The 14,220-nt window shown below is 44.1% G+C and overlaps 1 protein-coding gene across 2 annotated transcripts in view; it reads left to right on the plus strand.

Moving 5' to 3' along the window:
* CAPZB (capping actin protein of muscle Z-line subunit beta) overlaps window positions 1-14,220 on the plus strand; it is a 62,658-nt gene that overhangs the window by 41,724 nt on the left and 6,714 nt on the right. For both annotated transcript variants that reach the window (XM_067311135.1, XM_067311134.1), the window contains 2 exons: window positions 7,292-7,433; window positions 7,957-8,073. In XM_067311135.1, coding sequence (XP_067167236.1) covers window positions 7,292-7,433; window positions 7,957-8,073 — 259 coding nt within the window. The remainder of the gene's footprint in view (window positions 1-7,291; window positions 7,434-7,956; window positions 8,074-14,220) is intronic.

A 14,220-nucleotide genomic window follows, 5' to 3' on the forward strand; every position in this document is an offset into this window, starting at 1 on the left:
CGATACTAGCTTTTGTCCACTCATCTTGATGTGAAAAACCAGCAAACCTCTCTGTGCCGCCCTCAGAAGTTAACTTTTACGGAGTGCTGCTATAGTTTGCAACCTAACCTCTCCTTCCCTGCCTCTCTGTATTCCTTTACCTGGTATCGTACGTCCCTTTACCTGGACGGACAGACGACGAGCTCCTCCGAGTGGCGTTCGTTCCTCTCCGATGTGGAAAAGGCTTTGTTTTTCTGGCAGGGAAATTGCTGTATCGGTCGGTTTGGCCAGCTTTGATTTATTTTGTGTATGGAACAGCGCTGATCCCACCAAGCAAACAAAAGGCGAGTACCAGATGTCAGCGGCACGGTCTGTGCTTTTGGTTTTAGCGCAGGCTACCCCTGCTCCTGCCCTTAGCCGTGCACGGGGGAACAGTCGCCGGGCTTCGATGCCTGCAGTGCAACTTCCAGCTCGCCAAGTGATTAGGCAGCTGTGAGCTCTTTATATGAGCGCTCCGGCTGTGTTTAGATGTAAACCTAGTTTGCCTAAACGAAAAACCCGGGGAGAGCTTTGAAGTGCCTTTATTGCCATTAGCTCGCTGTTCCTCATTAATGGTTACTAGCCCTTTGTGATGGCTTTCTCTTGGGCACGATAGTTACTGCGGTTTTCGCAGCGAGGGCCCTGCAGATTGAATCCAGATGCATTTGTTATGCGTCCCAGCGCTAAGGAAACCTGACTTTCTGTCTCGCTGCTGGCGAGGGTTTTGCACAATAGGGTGTGACATCGGGATTATGTCATCTAGGAGAGTCTTGCCGCCAGGTTGGAGCGATAAGTACAAGATGAAGTCTCACAAGGCGGCCGTAAACTGCCAAGATGCGAGCTGCTTTAGTGTTCGGGTGCTTTTAAAATCAAAACTGTGATGTTTTCCCAAGGAAACTGCTTGGGCGTAAGAGTAAACAGAGCAGAAGTGGGGGCCCTTCCTTCGCTTGCCTACAGCCAGCTCAAAACTCAAGGAGGGCTTGATAGAGAAGCTGCTCATATGTATTACACAGACTGGAGTGAGCTTATTAGGAAAAAGGTAAAAATTGAGCATACGGTGAAAACTAACTTAGCTTTTCATCTGAATTTTTCTTCCTTTCTTTTCTTTTTGCTGCTTCATTTTGGAGCCTCGCTGTGCAGACTGCATTCTTACGTTCTGAAGCTCAAATTCCCAGCGGAGGAGGAGTTTTTCCCTTGGGTTCCCACGGTTCTCTACGTGATTGCATAAAATCTGAACGCAGGGGATGGAAAGCTCGTATTAGGAGGTCGGCACTGATGGTGCAGCGTTATCCTAAAACACCATTCCCAATGAAAGGCTTTAAATCCCCAATAAGGAGCGGTTTACACGCTTGCAAAATGGAATGGAACAAAATGGTAAAGTGTCAGGTTATCATGGTTTGGGGTTTCTGATTTGATTAGCTCTGGTAATACATACTTGTGCTTGCACTTGCAGGAATTTACATCGTGGTAACTCACAAATACATAAATTTTATATATATATATTTAAAAAAATTTAATATGTGACACACAAGGCTTGTGTTGCTGACTTTTCCCCTCCCACCCGTAGTTGAATTACAGCTGGCCAAGTTCAAAACGTGTCGGACCACCGGTCGACGAAGCGGTGGGCTGTCTCTGCCGAACGCCCTGGTCAAACGGATGGGTACGGGTGAAAGCCCTGTGAGCGGTCAGCGCTTCCTGGCAGTTAATGGCCCAGTTAAGCATTTAGACGCGTTACAAAGTGATCCTTTGTCTCGATTATTAGGCGGCGAGTGGAACGGTTTCCAGGTGACTTCTCAAAAGGGATTTGATCATTAGGTTCCATAGGCCGAGAGCGACTGGATGGCAAGGGAAATGTGAGCAATATGTTTTTGGGTTCTTTTTTAATAATGAAAGGTATTAAAAAGCCACAGAACCTGAGGTTCTGGGAGATTTTTCGCCTTCAGGATCCCGTTGTTTGAATACTGTTTTCCTTCCGTGCAGAGTTCTTGCACTGCACAGCTCTGCTTGGATTTTGAGTCATCCCACCGCGGTCCAGATGTGTGCTTTTAAGTACAACTGGCATGGAAGTTACACATACCTAAGTAGATTGGTATGTTTGCTCAGGGGACTTGTGCACCTGTGTATGCTGGAAAGAATTTCTGTAAAATACCTGTACAGAGTCCACAGGCATACTTGGGGCTGTGTTCATAAACTGCGGTGAAAAACAGCTGCTCTGAGTACGCAAACATTTTACCTTCATTTTAAGCATTTAGGTAACATTCTATATAGTGTTATACGGTTGCTCTCCTGGGAGCAAGGAAGGAGGGGAAGAGGAATTTTAAATCGTCTGCACTCGAGCCAGTAGGAGAAGTGTTACGTCTGGTACCAACCTGTCCTTTTATTACAGAACAAACTAATTAGCCTCATTACAAGAAAGCCGGACTGATGACAGAGGTGCGGTGAAATTAGAGACAACTCTGATCTCTTGGCGTTGTCCTAAGGATGCTTCTCCCCTTGCTTGAGCTCCCTGGTTTGCAGGTGATTTGAATAAAACCCTCAGCAGAGTTTTGGGTTTGGTGGGAGGCGGGTTGCTCAAACTTCCCCCTTTCTTCACCTTTCTGTTGCTATTGCTGTGCTGGTTTGAAATGACGGGGTGCAGGCGTAGGGGGGAGCGCGCGGTGAAAACTGTACCAAGTCGCTCGCCATGACACACCGTCGCCTGTTTTAGCAACAGTTGAGGTGTCTGCTGTCTTATCCAGTCTTTTAGGTAATGTTTTTTGTGGGTTTGGATTGCTGTTAGACACTAACTTCTCCGCTTGTGACTTTAGTCATTGTCACTCTAGTAAAAACGTTTGTAGGTGAATGCTGCAAATTTTTCTTTGGGGTAGATATATATATATATATATATTTTTTTTTTAAAGTGAGTGTCTTGAAGTCTGATCTAGATAGATGGAGATGCTTCCTTTTCCGTGCTAAACTTCAGCAGTTGGAAGAAATATCCATGTAACCTCTGGAAAAAAGGAAAATAAACTCTGCTGCTTTACGAGATCCAGTCCGAAATATTGTGCAACTCTTTGGAAGACTTGCACGGCCAAGCTGAGCTTCCAGGTACTGGTACTTGGCATCAGGATTTGGTGGCTTAGTGTTGCAAGAGTCGTAAGCCAGATAGAAAAACCCACCCACTGTCTTTGGCTCTCGGTTACTTACTGGAAAATACACAAGTGTTTTTATGGATGAGTGATTTGGTTCTAAAGTGTAATTGAGAGTCATAGCTTGTTTTTATTGCTCCGTGGTGGAAACTCATTTTCTCGGTATATAGTCCAGCATTCATTGCAGGGCTTGTGGGAAGTGTAGAAGGGTATTGGGAAGGTTACAGTGTCTTTTCTGATCTGTTCCTTAATGGCAAAACAAGGCGATTCATCTCTCCTGCTTTTTGGAGGGGTATGCTGGAAGTTGGGGGGCTTTCCTCCCCTGTCGCGTCCCTCGGGAAGTTACAGCTTTGTCCTGGCCACCCTCTCCCCGTTTCATGGTTACTATTAGAGTTGCTTAAACAAGTTTCCATCCTGTGTCTCCACCCACCTAAACTTCAAACACTTCATAAAGCTTTGGATCACTCTTAGCTTAAATATTTTCTTTTATTCTCACATTCAGAAAGTAGGTCAGTCCAAAGTGTGACTGTTTTTTTTTGTATGTATATATATAAAAGACTTTTTCCAGGAGTTCTGTGGTTGATGAGTAATGGATAATAGAGCTTGAGCTTTTGATCATGACTTGAAAACTAGAGATGATTTTTGGTGAAATGCTATTCTGAATTTTGTACCAAGAGCGAATGATCGTATTGGGCCTTACGGCTTTCAATCAGCTTCCTGGGTGACCTCTATAAAGCAGTTTTTCAGAGTTGGAGGAGCAGTGACTGTCCTCAGAGCTCCCTAGCAGCTACGGATATCATCCGGCAGCATAACCTTTTGGTGGTCAATAAAGTGACGTGACTGGTTAGACAACCGTAAGGCCATGGTTTTCATTTTTCTCTAACAAGCTTTTCCCTCGTAGGTGTAACCCAGAGTACCTGCTGGAGGGAGCTGTGTGCGATTTCTTTGCCTTAAATGCCACCCTTAAAAAGTGGTTTAGCATTTGGGGCTGTTTCTGAGGTACCCCAGCCTGAAATGGAGTTTTCCTCCTACATGGGATCTCGTGGGCGTCTGATCTGTGTTGGCCCTTGGATGCTTTGGGAGAGAACGTGAGCACTTTTAAAGAAGATCATCTCTGCCACGTGCCATTTAGAAACGCTGTTATACGGGAAATCTGGAAGGATAATGTGCCCAGAACAGGGGTATCGGGGCGGGCGATCAAAGACGACTCCGTCCGATCCAGGAACGGCGTGACGCTTTCAAATGCTGTCTCCACGGGCCTGCATCTGCTTTGCCCATCCGTTTCTTTAACGGAGAAGATGTCGGTTTGTGCCTCGCAGGAGCGTTTTCCGAGCTGGTCGCCTCTCCTGCTTGGATTTTATTACCTGCTGCTTTTTCATCCGGTGATGGGGGTTTCTTGGAGAGGGTCCAGTCTTCTCGCAGCAAATCCAAGTGCATGAAGGTAGATTTAAATTCCTGCTGCTCTGCCTGTCATCCACTTTTCTATTATGTAGCAGCCAATTAACCTGCAGCACTGCTTTATTTTTCTTGAAGAAAACAGGTTTCAAGGAATGTTCCCCTCCCCAAACATTGCTTTCCTGGGCTTAAGTAGTCTTCAGAAATCTCTTGCTTAAGTACATTTTAGTTGCTGCGTGCAGAAAGGTGAAATATAATGTTGTGATCAATGATACATATTTTCTCCCCATGAAAAATGCGTGATTTTTCTCTTTTTTTTTGGTATGGTTAAATATTGGTGAAGTACCCAGCAGACTTTGGCTTATATTTATCCCAGCGTGCCTTAGATTCATAACTGTTCAGTCACTGGCATTGTTGTTTAAGTCTCAAGATACTGGATCTGGCTATGTCAAAGCAACTTTATTGAAATAGCATGTTAGTATTTAAAACAATATTAATACTATATTTGATTCATTAAGTATACAAAGGCGAGTTAAAGCATTTCCATGTGTGTGCTGTTAGTTCTGGCGGGAGGTTCTTCAGATGGTTTTATGTGGTTTCAGACAACATTTTAGCACATTCTTAAAATACCCACAAAAGCCTTTATGTAAAATCTCATAAAGGTGAAGCACATAAAAATTATTTTTTTCCTGTTTCATGTCATTAGGATCAAAGTACAGTAGGTAAGAATAAATTTCCAAAACCCTTGTTTCAGTCCCTCGCTTAATTAATGTTTCATGCTTCTAGCAAGCTCATAAAATGGGTAATGGGGAAACTCTCCGTACACACTGTAGTATTCTGAGGGGCTGCCAGTTCATTTTGAGTGAATTCACTTACAAGAGACATATCTATTTTCTTCAGCAGACTTGCTCTGGAAATAGATAATAATTTCTGCTCTGTAGCCTTTCGTTTGCACTGCTCTTTTGTCTGAGGAAGCATCAGTGAGGGTTTGTTGAGGAACTGAATTTCCCATTAACCGTGGTAGCTAAAATCCACTTGTGAATTTTCAAGGAGCTGTCAAAAAGGTGTGTGTTGGTTTGTTAGGTTTAAATTGCTGCAGAGTCCTTTTTTAAACATTATATTATCAGTGGCTAAACAAACGTCATAGGACAGTGCTGTTTGGTTGCTGCTTGAACGCCAAGTCTTTGCAATAATTTCATGCTCTCTTTTCTCCCAGCTTGCAGAAAAGGATGGGTTAAAAGGGACTCCGAGTTTTTTTGAATCTACAGCACTTCAAGCTAATACGTAAAGTCCAAAATGGCACAGTAAATTAAATCTTGAGTGCCGTTAACAAATGTCAAGCTCGTGTTTGAAAAGGAGGGGAGAATGAAGGTGGGAGGGTTCAACAAGTTTCTCGTGTCTGCGATGAGTGATGCTTTCCTTTCTTGCCGAAGAGGAGAAACATGCAGGCACTTGCAGGGCTGTGTGATTATCTTGCTCGTGACAGCAAGAGGCAGGGATATAGGACTGTTTAATCCGCCTGCCATTTTTCCAGCTTAGCTGCTGGGAGCTGTCAGTCAGAGAAGCTCCCCGTCTCTTTGGATGAAAGGCTTTTGCTCTCCTCCGGACACGAAATTCTCAGGTGTTTTGTCTGCTTTATACGAGTGCTTGGAGAACCTCGCATCTGGTGTGTGCTCAGCGTTTTGGACTACTGAAAATCTTCAGGCTGTGTTTTGAATTGCCTCTCTGATGAAGATCGCTCTCCTTAACTCTTCAGGAGAGGTGGTAGTTCTGTGCCACCTAAGTTCCTCACCGAGATGGAGGAGCTTGGTGCCAGGAGAGCGTGTTGCCTCCTGCGTGATACTCCCTAAGGCTATTGGATAACTTGAGAGTGGAAACCCTCTCGAGCGTAAAATGCTGTAGGTTACAGTTTCAGTTTTCTAGAAGCCAAACTTGTCTTGTGTGTCGTCCTTCCCAGTCTTGGCTTGTTTACCATTATTTTAAAGTGCGTGTTTGATCTAGCGCTGAAGGTGCCTACGCAACTGTCGCAAAGATGTGGTTGAGCTCTGCAGAGGTCATCGTTTTGATAGTTTTCTAAAAATGTACTTTTACCTACCAGAAAACTGCAGTTAGGTGGTTTGCCTTATTCTCTGTTGTATACCACATCCCAAGCTGGACTTGTGTGTAAACCTAGGCAGCGTCCCTCCGTTTCTAAGAACCTGGGTTTCAATTTAACTCCGCTTGGGATAAATCAAAAAATCAGCTTCACACAGACTTCTCAGACAGCAGCGTAAAACTACTTACTTGCTCCCTTTTGTCTTAATTAGCGGACTTTGCTGTAAAGAACTTCCAGACTTTCCCAATAGGGAGAGAAAAGGGCGAAAAAAAAACCCAAACCCTATAAAATAAAGCCTTACTTTCAGCCTACTTTGTAGCTTGCTCTTTTACCAGCTGTTAGAGTTAATTGGAATCAGAGGAACTGTTTGCTCAAGAACTATGGAAATCTGTAACTAGCTCCATTTCTCACTAGACTTTTATTCTCCTTAAGAGAAATATACAGTTTCTTTAAATTAAAATCAATGCACTGTAAAATTATTTTGAACTGCTGTGTTTCTAGGTATCTAGCTGTTGAGAGTGTGCTATCTTTAAAAAAATGTACCTTTACTAGGATATAGAGACTCTGCCTGTTTAAGGTTATGATAATTGTTATTATCTGAGCCTGGCTTGGATCTTGCTTGCTTTTAACCTGCCTGCTGGATTGCTTCCTGCAGGTATTTTGAAGGTGGAGTCTCCTCTGTCTACCTCTGGGATCTGGATCATGGTTTCGCCGGTGTGATCCTCATTAAGAAAGCTGGAGATGGATCAAAGAAGATTAAGGGATGCTGGGATTCCATCCACGTGGTGGAGGTTCAGGTACAGCCTCTGGGGCAGCTGATATTCCTAAGTGAAAACAAAACCCAGTTAATTCCAGACAATTAACGAGTGCAGGTGTTCCACCGAACAATGCAATATTGTGTTGGGGGCTGTAAACTCCTTTCCTCTGTTAATTTTTGAGAATTCCCTGAAGCAATTTGGATAAAGATAAGTCAGGGCTGTAATCAAAAAGAATCCCAGAAGAATTGAAAGTATGCTACTTTCTGTGCATGCGATCATGAGATAGTTTTTTTTTTTTTTTTAACATAAAGGTCTACAGATGAATATCACTAATTAGGTAATAAAAACAAGGTAATGGGAGGTTTAATTGCTGTAACTAAATTTGCTTTTGGAAATTTGGGGGAATGTGCACGCATACAGTTATTTTTTAAAAAAACAGGCTGTGCTATGTGAGTGGAGCTACACCTATCTGTCTTGCCGATTGTGGGGCAAGAGACCCTTTAGGTTTTGGAGGGAGTCTAATCTTTTGTCTCTCTGCTTTTTCTTACCTCTCCACCTTCAGGAGAAATCCAATGGCCGTACTGCTCATTATAAGCTGACCTCCACGGTGATGCTGTGGCTGCAGACTAATAAAACTGGGTCTGGTACCATGAACCTTGGAGGCAGCCTTACTAGACAGGTATGTCTGTATATTAGCTCTAGTTTATGCTACGGACCCAGGGCATGTCTTTCCTTATTTATGTACCTAGTAGCCTCAGTCAGGACCAAAAAGTTTTTGTGAGGCGTTGTATAAACATCTCTTCTCCTGCTGCATTTGCCATCCAGTGCAAAAGTCAATGCGTAAATGTGTGGTTACCAAGACGCCCCTTGAACTTCGCTTGATGGCTTTCTATTAAAAATATAAAACTTTCAGTAGGAGCTTAGTCTTTCTGTTAAGTGTTAGTTTTGCATTTGATATTCCTGAATTTTTATACTTCCTTAGGTGTAGTCCAGACAGATAGTTTTATCCATCAGATTTGTCCACCTCCTTACCAGAAGATTCTCATCGGATTATAAAAATATAAGACAATCTCTCTTCTTGCTTTTTTGTTTTTTTAAGCCAGCTAGACTACCATGATTGAACCTGTATTTTGTATTGACTATAAGATTCTTTTATTCTTAAAACCTTCGAGTATCTCTTAATATCCCTCTAAGCGTTTTGCTGCTGCCGTACTGGGACACCAATAAAAGTTAAACCTCTTCTAAACACCTTGAATTTTTGGGCCAGGGCTAATTGCTTTGATTTCCTCTTACTACAGCCATTTTTCGCAAGTAAGTTGCCAGACTTAGGACTGATCAGGCCATGCTGCTGTTTCAGTCTCCCACAAGCAGGTTGTAGCAGACTGGTTGAAGGTGCTTCTGCCCCAGCCACCTGCCGAAGGTTGCTTCCTCCGTATCTCAAGCTGCTGATGAATTGGGATTTGCCTAAGATCTGGACTTTGGAAATCAGTGACTTGAACAGCCTAATAAACTCGGGGGGACAGCAGGCATATTGTTATGGGCATGAGCGACTGGAGAGATTGGCAGGAGCTAAAACTCCTTTATGAGACTTCCCGGGGCAGACTGGTGCTTTCCATACAAAGGACAATGCCGACTCTGTTAAACGGCTCGTGTTTTTGTACAGCGTTGAGCCAGGCAAACGAAAGAAGGATCTGAGTTGAAGTTGTGTGTTAGCGTTGCAGTCTCAGAAGCTTGCCCTGGACCTAGAGGATTTTTCTTTCCACGTTGTTGACTTGCAGAAGAAGCTGATGGGGGAGGGGGGGAAAAAAAAGAGCCTTTGGAGACAGTTTTGAGCATTGCGTACTCTTTTAAAATGTTTACAGTGATTACACCCGAGTTATGGTGACCCGGACAAATATTTAATCATAGGCCTTCCTAATACTTTAAATCGTAGCTGTGAAGTGGAGGCCAAGGGCTTGACTCTGGCCATGGCCTTATGGCGTGTGGCAGCTCTGCCAAGGAAAACAATAGTCTGCTGAGAATGGGTGTCCTCAGTACACCTTGGCCTGAACTGCTAGGCCTTGTTTAGTTTGACTTTCACTCTCTGAGCTTCAGTGGGGAGATTCATGCTTCTGTCATCATTTGAACAGCAGATCATTTAATTCATATGTGATGCATTAGAGCAGGGGCCTGCTTCCAATGTAAGTAACTATAAAAAAGCCACTGGGGTAATGATGCGCTGCTGCTGCACAAACAATGGAAACTTGAGTTTTGGAATTGCGCTTTGGGCCTGAGATTTTCGGCTTTGCAGATGCCGCAGGAGGCTCAGCCATGGGACAGAATCTGCTGCGAGAAGAGCAAAATCTTCCTACTGCCTTGAGGTATGCGGCGCGAGGAGGAGCTGTTCGTGCACAGCCATTTATTTAGCCATAGCTGGACTGAACTCCAGGGCTTCTCGTGCTGCGAATTCGGTGTGCCGCATCACCTAGGGCTGCGCGCTGATTTTGAAATAACTTTGTCTGTGGTGAATTCTACGTGGTTCTGGTCAACTCCCCATTTAAGCTACTGACCGAGCACCTTTGATCCTAAAATGTGACTAGCAGATGGCCTCGTGTTTCAGTGGAAGCTTCTGAAGTGTTTGCAAGCTTTATAATATCCTGGCTTACAAACTGATGGCAGAGAGAAGCTTTCGATGCTTTGAAAGGGAAGTCTGTTGAGAGCCATTACTTTGCAACCAGTTTCGACTCCTAGCTGCAAATCGGGTATTTTTTGAGTGATGACTGGAATGATTAACTTGGTGGCCAGAAGCAGGCGTAGAGGAACAGCTAATGTAATGCCTCCTAATTGACCACCGCTGGCAGCTATGAAGAGCCAGGCATGTCTCGCATTGAAATGTCGTGGTGCTGTGCTATGGGGAGCGTTTGCAGCTTTGTATGGAAGCACTTGCTCGGTAATTCCCCTTCCTCCTAATGGCTGCAGAGATGACACTTGGTGCAACTCATCAAGCAGTGCTCTTCCTTCTTTTTGTGCCTGGACAGCGTGGTACAGCTGAACGTGGATGGAGAAGCAAGAGCCTAGAAACAGCTGTTCTCTGCTGTCATTGCCTGTTGGTGAAATGTTGTTGCCCTGCATCGGACGCAAACATGCTTTTTTGTTGGTGGCGTTGCCTTTGTCAAGACGATTTGGGAAAAAAATTAACCTCGTATGCACCCAGACTGCTCTTTGTTAGAAGGCTCCCGGTGAGGCTGTTCCGAAACGTCGCACTGAATTTCTCAGAATAATTTATTTTTCTCTCTCTCTTCCCAAGACACTGTGTATTTGAGTGTTCTTAGGGCTGGCTGGGGGCCACGGAGATGTGATGTTCCTCGGAAGGCGTTTCCCCACGCTATGTCTACTTGAATGTCGTACAGTGAGAACTGACGCGTCTCCTCCTCTCCGCTAAACTGCTCCTTCTCCTTGGCTTTCCCAGTGCAGTTTGTGGTGTGCTACAGTAGGAGCTGGCATTTGTAAATACGTAAATAGTTGTAAATAGTTGTTTCTTTTGTCTTTGTTTAGAACTGGGAAGTAACTGTAGGAGCATTTACTGCTTGTAAGTGGGCAGAATAAGGCAAGAGAGGGAGCGATGTGAGGGAGTAAGGGCTTCACCTGTTTTGGGAACCTGGAAATCTCCTTTGGTTAGCTTCAAGTTACTCGGCCTGGTGATTTTCAGAAGAACTGCTTCAGGCTTTTGCTTTAAAAATTCAATCGTGCACATTTTTTTTTTTAAGAGTTGGAGTTTTAACTAATTGAAATACTATGTCATGTGATCTGTTCTCCACTGAGCTGTGAATTTTGGCTTTGTTTAAAATGTAGGAGTTCAAATTCTTTCCTGATTCAGTATAGAAGTGTGTGTGTGTATACAGGCACAAAAAATATCCGATGTTATATGTTTAGATACATAACTTATATGTGGTTGTGTGTGCGCCTATGTATAAATTTGTACATGCACATATGCATTCGCACACAAACACACATCTCTCCATCTAGTGAGATAAATTCTTAGTGAGATGCATCCATGCACGTAGCATCCATTGATCATAACTTTAGTTTGACAGCTTGGATAGAATTGAAGCTGAAGTGACATCTTCACATTGGACTCCTCATTAGATACTTGTTGAAACAGTCATATGTGTGAGAGAATCATTTTCTACTTGCCTAGTGAACATTTTGTTCTAATCCTTAGCAGTATATGTTGTTTTTAGGAATAAATACTGACACGGTGAATGTAGTCATCTTGGTTTTGAGTATAAATGACATGACAGGAGAACATTTGGGTTGGACTGGAAGGAGAAAAGTAATTTTGTTTCATTTCCTTCCCCCCAAAGGCACAAAATGTCAGATAGGGAGCTTTATTTTTACAGTTGCCTAAACAAGGGTGCTCTCCCAGGCACTTTGTGTTCTGGAGACAAGGCTGGACGCGGTTCAAGAGAGCTCAGAGTTGAAGCACCACAGGCCAGGATGGAGGAAGTAACTCCCAGCTCACATCCGACACTGGCAGGCTTCAGTAAATACGAGGAATGAGGCTGGAATTTGGAGAGGGAAAGAGTGATCCGTGTGTTAGACGCTGTCTGCCTTGATGAGGGACAGCGGATTGAAGTGGTGTACGTCCGAGAGGAAAGGACAGGACGTGCTACCTTCAGTTAACAACGGGAGCGACACTTAGAGGGAAATGGAAAATACCAGCAGCTTTTCCATTACCTTGCACATTCTCCAGTGACTGCAGGTAACTCCCTCCCCCTTCCTGATTCAAGCCAGATGCTTGGCAGATGGTTGTCTCTCCCCGACGGACGTCAGGGTCCTGTCCTCTTTGTGTGTACGTTGGAATCGCTTGTGTTGCTTGCCGTGGCACTGCAGTGCTTTGGCTGAATTTTGTGGTTTCATTAGGCTGCGCTTTTATTTGAGATAAGAGCAGCTGTACGGTCCTGTTTCATTTTATGCAAAGTGGAGGTAGCCTTCCAGGTTCTGGCAAATAGTCAAAACAGCACTTTGGACAGAATTCTGGAGCTCCCTTCTTAGAGGCAAGACTAACAGGTGCCTTTCGGAGATCCTGTGCACAAAAAAACCTGTGTGTTTTTCCGAAGCCAGGACGAATGCTGCGAGGAAGTGCCGGTTTGCTGAGAAAGAAGTTGGCTCAAAAGCTGGAGTTTATTTACATCTGTCAGTATGGGAAGGGGAGGGTATGAATTCGTAGGGGAAGCGTAGCCTGGGATTCGAGATTAAAGCGCTACAGATGTAGGTTGGTTTTTCGTATTTGAAATACGAAGGTGGAACATTTTGCAGGGCTGGATGAAGGCTGATCTGTTACAAACTGAACTTTTCCTGCATTCAGGAAGATGTGCGCTGTGATATATTGTAGCTCAGTGAAACACCAGCAGAGACATTCTGCCATTTATCCTAACAGGTAAATCCTCCGAGGCTTGTGCTCTGCAATTAGACAAGTCATATATTTTCATCAAGTTGAGCTTTCGTGTAAAGGCCTATGCCACCAACTTCCAGATGTTGTAGCGCTAAGTGAGGAGATGGGGAGTGTATTTCCACCAGAGAGATTTTCAAGTTGTAGCGGTCACAGTCCTTAAGCTCCCCCTCAGCAAGCGGTTACTAAATGAGTAGTATTTTGGGGTGCAGAGGGTAGCAGAGATGTACTGAACACTAACTGTCCAGGAAATTATTTCTGCTTTACATGAACTCATGGATTTTTACAGTGGTTCAGTTATATAGTAGTTGGTTTGGAATAAAAGAGGTAGAAGAGATGAGCAAATATGGACTAGTAGCATAGAGAAATAATATACAGCCTCCAGATATACTCAGGGTTTTGAATTTACAGTTTGGTAAAGGATGAGGGGTACCTTGGTTACGCTGATAGAAATAAATATGCTTGAAGGCCGCGGAAGGATGAGGTAAGTTCTCAGTGGATTTGTGCAAAGCTGCGAGTTATATAGAGCTCACAGCCTTCATTTATATGGTTCGAGTTTGAAACGAGGGTTGGAGAAAAAGGCCAAATTTGGCCTCATTGATATCCAAATAGTTCCACATATTTTCCACCTGGAGACTTCAGTCTGCCCACTGGCTGTGGCTTTGGGAGCCTTTGGCTCGCCTGGTCTGTTTGTGTTTCATTAAAAAGATTTGCACATTGCTCCGTGTCCAGAGCAGCTGTGGATGTTGTTGTCAGTTCTTCGGAGTGACATGGCGGATGAGTTTCCTCCTTATCTTTCTAGTATTTTTTGACACTTTCGTGATGAACCGAAGCGTTTATCCAACTTGCATTTCTCTTTTCGTATTAACTCTTCCTCCAAAAAACGTTTACAGAAAGCCCAAACAGCTGCTGTGTTCCATGCAGGAAACATCCAAAGTGACCAGCCAGCCATCGAGAGCTTAATATACCCAGAAGAGTGAGTTTCCCTCTGAGTCAGACTTGCAGCAGATGGCTGGGGAAATGAGGCAAGGAAGCCAAGCAGCGTATCTCTCGGACGGGAGAAGAGCGACTGAGCCGTGTACGTTGGACTTGGCTCGTTGTGGAGCGTTAGGTTTTTTGGCCAAGCTCGACGGCAGATGGGGAGTGACAGTGGGAAGATGAGCTGCTTGTTAACGGCAACTTGCAGAATGGAATTTCCCCTCAAAGCAAATTAACCCCTTTCTTTAAGCAGCTATAAGCTTTCTGCTTAGACCTGGGCAGTAACAGCCTGTGGAAGGAACCTTTAAAAATCCCACCAACCCTGCTGTTTGTATAACATGGCTGCTCACTGACTCTGAACTCCATTAAAACGACCTCTCGTAACATCTGGCCTTCTCTACAGCATATACAAAATGT

The sequence above is a fragment of the Apteryx mantelli genome, chromosome 26, assembly GCF_036417845.1.
Source record: "Apteryx mantelli isolate bAptMan1 chromosome 26, bAptMan1.hap1, whole genome shotgun sequence".
Lineage (NCBI taxonomy): Eukaryota > Metazoa > Chordata > Aves > Apterygiformes > Apterygidae > Apteryx > Apteryx mantelli.